At 52.0% G+C, this 7,731-nt stretch overlaps 3 protein-coding genes across 3 annotated transcripts; all 3 read right to left on the minus strand.

Annotated features, from left to right (window-relative positions):
- Nucleotides 1-2: 2 nt before the first annotated feature.
- A1O9_13126 (uncharacterized protein) lies at nucleotides 3-813 on the minus strand (the record flags this gene model as incomplete). Its single annotated transcript, XM_013397956.1, has 1 exon — nucleotides 3-813. A coding segment is annotated over one exon (810 nt), but the record flags the coding sequence as incomplete, so codon positions are not given.
- Nucleotides 814-5,372: 4,559 nt separating this feature from the next.
- A1O9_13127 (uncharacterized protein) lies at nucleotides 5,373-6,367 on the minus strand (the record flags this gene model as incomplete). Its single annotated transcript, XM_013397957.1, has 2 exons — nucleotides 5,373-5,585; nucleotides 5,993-6,367. 2 exons carry the CDS (start codon nucleotides 6,365-6,367, stop codon nucleotides 5,373-5,375), a joined length of 588 nt encoding a protein of 195 aa, XP_013253411.1.
- A 79-nt stretch (nucleotides 6,368-6,446) lies between these two features.
- A1O9_13128 (uncharacterized protein) lies at nucleotides 6,447-6,749 on the minus strand (the record flags this gene model as incomplete). Its single annotated transcript, XM_013397958.1, has 1 exon — nucleotides 6,447-6,749. A coding segment is annotated over one exon (303 nt), but the record flags the coding sequence as incomplete, so codon positions are not given.
- Nucleotides 6,750-7,731: the final 982 nt, after the last annotated feature.

The raw sequence follows: 7,731 nt of genomic DNA on the forward strand, positions 1-7,731 counted from the left end.
ACCCTGGTCGTGGTACACCTGGCCGAGATCGCGTGCGACAGCGAGGGCCTCTAGATCATCCGCTCCGCGTTCTTTCTCGTACCCAACCAGCGCTCGTTCAAACATCCTTCCCGCCTCGGCCAGTTTACCTCGGAAATAATAGACCTGGCCGAGATTGTAAGCGACGCCGAGGGTCACCAGATCATCCGCTCCGGGTTCTTTCTCGTACCCAACCAGCGCTCGTTCAAACATCTTTCCCGCCTCCACCAGTTCGCCGCGGGCATAATAGACCTGGCCGAGGTCGTATACGAGAGCGAGGGTCATCAGATCATCCGCTCCGAATTTTTTCTCGTACCCAACCAGCGCTCGTTCGAACATCTTTCCCGCCTCGACTAGTTTGTCTTGGGTATAATACACCTCACCGAGCCTTCTAACGGTGGTGAAGGTCAATACGTTGTTCACTCCCCATTTTGTCTCGAACCCAGCCCGCGCTCGGTCGTACAGCTCCTCCGCTTCGCTCAGTTTACCCTGGTCGTGATACACCCAGCCGAGATCGTAGACGACGCGGAGGGTGTCCAGATTATCCGCTCCGCGTTCTTTCTCGTACCCAACCAGCGCTCGGTCGTACAGCTCCTCCGCTTCGCTCAGTTTACCCTGGTCGTGATACTCCCGGCCGAGATTGTATGCGGCCTTGTGGGTCAGCATGGCGTCCCTTTCCAGAGCCTGGTCTTCGGTCAGTGCTCGTTCATTCCTTGCCACCACCCCGCCTGGGCTGGCCTGGGCACCGTCAACGTCGACTGGGTGGGGACTTTCGGCATCATTCATGTCGGGCATGGTGTAGAGAGGTTGAGGAGTGCAGACACCGAATTTCCGATGGCAATAGGGCTAGGTATTAAATTACGCAGGGACGACCAGGCGCGAAAGAGCTCCGATCCAGTTCAGAAGCAAGCGATCTGGGGATGACCCAGTTGGTGAAGGTGGACGAGCCGCAACATCGCTGAATTTGGCTGTATGTGCTGGCGCGTGAGAGCTAGCACATGGATGCGCGCAAAAGATGACACCTGGACACGCTGGCCAGGGTGAAGGCCCAGATTGAAACGGTACGAAGTACGAAGCCCTGCCGCCCGACGTGGCAGGGTCTTGGGAGGCGATGCACGTGACTAGAAGGTCGGTGGGAGGGTTCAATCGGTTTCGTACTGGTAATTGTCGCGACCAGTATCGCCCTAGGCGAATTCCCGCTACTGTAAAAACACCGATCCCATGGGAACCGCCTAAATCGCTCTCTCATATGCAGTGGGGTGGACAACTGGCGGGCATTACATTGGACCTGTTATTCCGGGAAGTGCAATGCTGGCCCAAATCGAAGTGAACTGTGGCAGGACGGAAATAAGGGTGATTTACTTCATCCTCTCGTGCTTGCGCCTTAGAAAGTTCCGGATCCCCACTTAAGAAGCTACGCGCTGATTGAATCCGTCTGCTTGATTGAAATGCTATTTTTGAAGGATTTCACGATACTTGGACGTATTTAGTGAGATCGGGCATCAAACGTTTCTTCCCTCCACTCATGCCCATTTCCCTTTTGCTCGATTGCTCCCCCTTTACCACAGTAGGAGTCGATAATGGCTCGGGACTGGTGCGAAGCGGATTCCGTAGACTGACTAGCGCAAAGCAACTTAGCTACAATCAGCAGGAGCCATAACAGAGTGGTGCTTTGCAACCCGAATCATCTTTTCTCCCAGCGATCTTCTTTGATCAGTGTGTAGTTCACGATGATCTCCATTTTACAAGGTGCAGCACTGGCGCCGCCCCACTTTAACTAGCTACAGACGTGGAGAGAAACGAATGGCTTGCCACCACGGTCCACAAATGTCCGCCTCACAGGAAGGCGTCACCACCATTGAGAGGTGAAAAGGCAACCTCAACAGGGCACACCTGCAGAAAGCGATGTTGATGGAACTCTGTTTTGCCTGTCCGGATGTTAGCGCGTGACTCACGACCACACCGCTTTTCCCCTACAGACGTGCCCCCGGAACTGGCTATCACCAGTGCTGCCGTACAGTACAGATTGACCGAGGAGACATCGAGCCTTAACGATAGAATCTCGATCTACACTACAGGTAAGCTCTTAAATAGCTCCTTCTCCCTGTAGTTCTTACCTCCTGACTAGATCACACTTTCTCTCAACTTTGAAAACCCAAAAGCAAAGTCTACATCGAGATGGAGCTGGCCTGTTGCATAATCACTGAAGGTTGAGTCCAATATCCTCCAATCCCGAAGTGTCGTCTCCTCGGGGCATATGTGACCTGATTCCGCCACAAGAGTCATTGTGATAGATCTACGGTTGGAAAATAAATCTAGTGTAGCCTGATCATTGAGACTGACGTGTCCTCCGTGTCTTCGTGGGTATTGCATCGACGATGCCCGAGACACCGATGAGACAGGGATGCCAGCTGCTGCCAGCTCATTTTAACAAGCCAATGTACTAGGGTTGTGCAAGGGAAAATACGAATCCGACAGGAAGATAAGGTAGCTCTACGGTGCGCCAAGCCAAGAAATTCTGGTACAGCACTGGCAAGGCGTAGGTTCTACATTTATAAAAAGCCCTGTGGATGTTCGGTGTCTTCGTTTATCCTGCACGCCAACTTTAATCGCCAAAACATGGAAAACGACGAGAACCAGCCCCTCCTGTAAGCATCCTACCCTCTTGGTCAGACTAGCCCGCTCACTTTGAGTGATTCATTAGAACCGAGGAACGGGCTCCTACGAAGGGTGAAATAGAATACCGTCGGGCGGCAGCACGACAGCAAGCAACAAAGGGAAGAGAAGCAATAAGGCAGCAAGAAATCGACAGACTTCGGAGAATGGATGAACAGTTCGAAAAACAGGCTTGCGAACGATTGCAAATAAACTCCGAAGAGAGACACGTGCTCTAGAAAAGCGCAATAGTCGGAGCCAGACAGCTGTTGTACCGTTTAGAGACTAGTGACGCTCAGCTCTTACCAAGACCTCAATGGCCAAATGCGGTTGGAAACATTCAAGATAGATAGACCCATGATTGGGGAAAGGTCTTACAGAATGAATAGCTTTGCGCCAATGACCGGATAAAGGACAGGTAAAAGGTGATCGATGGTCCCGTAGTTTTAATAGTGGGGATAGACCTGCTTGATAAATACTGTAGCTTTAAATCAATCGAGACACGTCTTCAGGCCTAGACTCTATTCTAACAATCCTCAACTATGGCGGCTTACCCCCTGTTCGGGTCTATGCAACGAATCCTGCATCATGACTGATCCGAAAATGAGGAGCGTTTAAGGAGGGGATCCAAAACGCGTGGTACGGCCCAACCACCAACACGTTGTCGTAAGCGTCCTTCTGGAATAGAGCAGAATATCGGGCACCCTCATGTTGCCCTACTGAAGAGTGACCGGGGTTATCGTGACTCAAGAAGGAGGCAGCGATGGGTTGAGGAGACATATTTGACGAAACTTACAGCCAGGCTTCCATCCCTCCAATATATTTGTGGAGTTGTATGCCTCTTAAATGAACGCTCCGATTTCCCATGGCGGATCATGGTCCGCCCTCAAAGTTTACGCTCACGTATGTAAAAGTCGAACGTGTGGCGTCGCGTAGCATTGTCGTCATCTCAGCATTAAGAGCCGCTGCGGCAGAGCGCAAACCGACCAAGAATATCGTCTCCAATGTAACATCCTTACGTGGGTAGGCGAGCGACCGGTCACGCAACAATTTAATACTGCAGGCGTCATGTTGCTCATACAGATGGCATTGAGGATGTCGTAGAATAGGGGATCGGTGGCCTGCCTCTGGGACCTGCGCAGGAATAAGGGCGCAAATGTAGACCAGCAATGAGCCCTGAAAACCTGCGAGCCAGAAACTGGCGGCAGCTGCATCAAGCCCCCAAGCAATATAACATGAACAGGGCCGAACGGAGTGACCTGTCGGTGAAGACGCGCAAATAGCTTCGCAATAAAGTTGAGCAGCTCCGCTTCAAGCATAGATACCTCATCAATGATGACGCGAACTTTGCGAAGTTGAGATTTCGACTCCCCGGTTGATAGGGCGAGGCTCTCGTATCCGTAGCCAGACTCCCTGGATCGAATGCGTAATGCAGAGTGAATCGTAGTGCCATTAATATTAAGAGCCGCGATGCCCCGTGGGCACCATCTTGAGGGAGTGCAGGCGCTGAGCGTCAAACCATAGCTCAAGCTGCTTTCATAGAAAACTCTTCCCTGTGCCGGCCGCGCCCGTAATGACGACTATGGATGGCCGCATGGGCTCGAAGATGGGCGGCGCGGTTGAAGACGCGCCCACAGTCGGGACATACATGCTGCCTTATTGATTCATGTCGCGCTGAGCTGCCAGGCACCCGCAATGCAACATTCTGGGTTGCAAGGCGCCGGGTGACTTCGAGAGTAGATAACTGTCGCTCGGCAAGAGGCGAGTCTGCCATCGTAGGGACACACCATAGACAGTCAAGCAAGTTAGAGTGGTAGGGACATAAGTGGAATATCCAAGACCTAAGCAGCCCGGTTCGTTTATACCCCACGTCACGCCCAAAAAGCAAAACCATAGCGCCAAAATAACCCAGATATTACTGGCGGCTCTCCAAAAGAGTCGAGGCTAAAGACTAAAGTGTACATATTACGCAGATTTCAAGACGGCGCATAACCAAGTAGTATATAATTACTACAGGCTGATAAAACACCGACGTCAAGAGATTTACAAGTCGCAGTTTCAGAGCCGCCTACTCGTTAGACGCCTGCTGACGAGCCCTCTTACGCCTCGGTCTCGAGGAAGACCGATCCTGAGTGATGTCAGCATCGGTCGTAGGGGAGTTCAGAGGCTCCGGACATTCCCCCGAGGCAGGCGACAACAAAGGCGACTCAGTGCGGTGTAAGGCAAGGGCAGCCACATCGTCGTCTTCATCACTAACAGGCCGGGATGGAGATAGTCGACCCTCCGTCATCGAGTTCGAAGCTTTACCCTTATCCTTAAGCCTTGGGGAAGATGCTACTGGCGACGAGTCAACAACCGGCGGTAGAGACCCAAGCATACGCGGCTTCGTCGGGGTTGTGAATACCGAAGACGAAGACTTAGACTGCGACCGCGTATCCGACCTTGTGAAACTAATATTCAATGGAAAACCGTACGCGACATGCCAGATTTACACGTTAGCTACGTTGCTCATGACCCACATAGGAGGAAAGAGTCACGTACCACGATCTTCCGGCGTCTCCAGATGAAGTTTCACATGCAGATCAACGGGCTTGTCGACCGTCAGGAAAGGCAACAGGTTCTTAAATTTACCTCGAGCCGTTTGGACAGGCGGGGTCAGCTCTGACACGACGACCCGCCGCTCCCGAAGATCATCCTGATCAAACTGAACATCCACGAAACCAAGACCACTCCCTCTCGATCACGGTGAACCAGTGAGCGACCTTCTCATAGATGTCGTTCCTAGCCCAATCCATGGGCCTCAATTTCTTTGCTGCGATTTCCGGGTGACGCGCACGGAAGCCTCGAACCCAGTTCTTGCGTGGAGGTTCCAGCTCGACGTCCGCCGCCGTGATCGAGGATGGAGAGGAGCGCTGACGACCGATTACATGTGCCAAAAAAAGGTAGGAGTTGGAGGGGAATGGGGAAGCCTCGTTCGGCGGCTCGAAGGAGATAGTCGACGAGGTTAACCTTCATGTTTATTCCCGCTCACCCAGCGGGGTACAGATCGGGCGATGACGGTGTCCACGTTATGCATCTCCTCAGTAAATCGGCACACTCGCCATTTACAATTGTGTCCCGCCCTACACCGATGGCCGGCAACACAATCGGGGTCCTCGCAATTCAACCCTTGACTACAAGGCCATGACCGAGCGATATATAGCAAGGATTCCTTTTGTTCCGTGGTTAACTTTCCCTCATGAGAGTGCGAGCAAAAAACATAATTGCATCGAGTGAGGAAATGTCGATTGCAAAGTTTCCTGCGTTTGAGATCAGCGACCCATGCCCAATCAAGTTTCACCCCTTGGTCGACACGCTGTCCGTGCTGATTCAGGTAGATTTTCCCACCCTTTGGACGTTCGGGAGCCGCAGAGTTGGTCTTAGCTTGGGGAAAACTACCCCGTTGCATCTGCTTCACGGTCGACGCGTAACTTGGAGGTGGTGATCTTTGAGGACGGCTGACCACCTCACTTCGACACGGCGCTCTTCTGGCGTCTATTTTGGTGTCCTTAAAGAGAGTCTTGAATTCTGTCTTCTTGAACTTGTCGGCGGACTCGACGTACTCAACCAGAACAATTCTGGGGTAGACTCGATCCGTGGTTATATGCTGCCTCAGAAGCCCAGCGCAACTGTTGTCGCCAGATCCGGCAAACATGATGTGTGTACAGTGTGTATTGTTGAAAAACACACACATTTCCGCTGGTGTCGGTCAGTCATGCTCCACCATCTCGAGATCACGAACCTTTGACTTTACTGTCCGCAGCTTCCTTATCATCTCCGGCGTCGATAAAACATGAGAGTGCGTGTTCTCGGTTGAAACCTTGCAGGAACTGGGGGAGAATAGCGGGATCGGTCACCGTCCTCGACTCCTGGTACGTCTTTATCATACGTGCGACATTGGCAAAGATATGGATAATAATCTTGGTGTTGGGCAAAAAATCGGGCTTGGGCTCAAGGTAATCATAAACAGCTTTCCTCAAGTCGCGAGCGGCATCGTGGCCACCGGCGGTTCCTCTCTTGATATAATCATCGGAGAACTGTTTGAGTGTTGTGAGACCGGACATGGTCGCCTAGTCTCATCGACTTAGTTCTTACCTGGGTGATATCTCCATCGGCGAGGAACAGTACGAAAGGATCACGTTGCTGTCTTCGAATGAGAATTAGCTCCACGGTCCGGGTGTGATTGCGCACCATAGTCTTTAGAAGTCCACCAATATCTTGTTCTGCTCTCTCCCTCTGCTGCTCCGCTCTCTCCACAGCTTGTTTCGCGCTCTCCAGATCTTCACCCGCTCTCTCCAGAAGTTGATTCTTCGTCTCTAGCGCTTGATCCTTCGTCTTCAGATCTCCCTGTTGCGTTCTGCAGAGCTTCCGAAACGCCTCCAACTTAATTTGAATCTCCTGCAACTGCCCAACGACACCCTACCAGGAGATAAGTAATAGGATCGGTATTGCAAGATTTCCAGATGAGATATCTACCTTTAAGAGCGGATGATTTCCTGCGTCCAGCTCATCCTTTCCTGTCTCCAGCTTTTGCAACTGGTTAATTAGCTCAGGTAGGCTGGACATTGTGTGAACACTGCGGCAGGGGCGATTGGGCTCCACGAAAGCGCTGGACGACAGACTTGTACAGTATTGTAATTAAAAGGTCGACAATAGAAGGTGGGAGAAGTTGAAGGAACTTGAACGACCTTTAACCTGACCATCATGAATCAGCCTAGCAGGCGCCCGGCTCGGTGGTGGCGGAGCAGACTCTGGCCAATGACAAGGCACGAATCCGAGAGCTCCAATAGACGCCGCCGAGAGTTGGACAGCCAATGGGGCCACTGTTCGACCCCCACCAAACACCTCCTGGGCCACGTTGCCTCAGAGCCTGATAAGTCCGTTGACTGGGATCGTTTGGCAAGAAGTCCTTCTTGCTCTCTCTTTCATCTCATCAAAATTCGGTCCCATACCGCATTGAAAGTGTGTGAGATCTAAGATGTAAAGATTCACGAAATGCCACCGTCCGACACCATCACA

The sequence above is a fragment of the Exophiala aquamarina genome, assembly GCF_000709125.1.
Source record: "Exophiala aquamarina CBS 119918 chromosome Unknown aczIA-supercont1.76, whole genome shotgun sequence".
NCBI lineage: Eukaryota > Fungi > Ascomycota > Eurotiomycetes > Chaetothyriales > Herpotrichiellaceae > Exophiala > Exophiala aquamarina.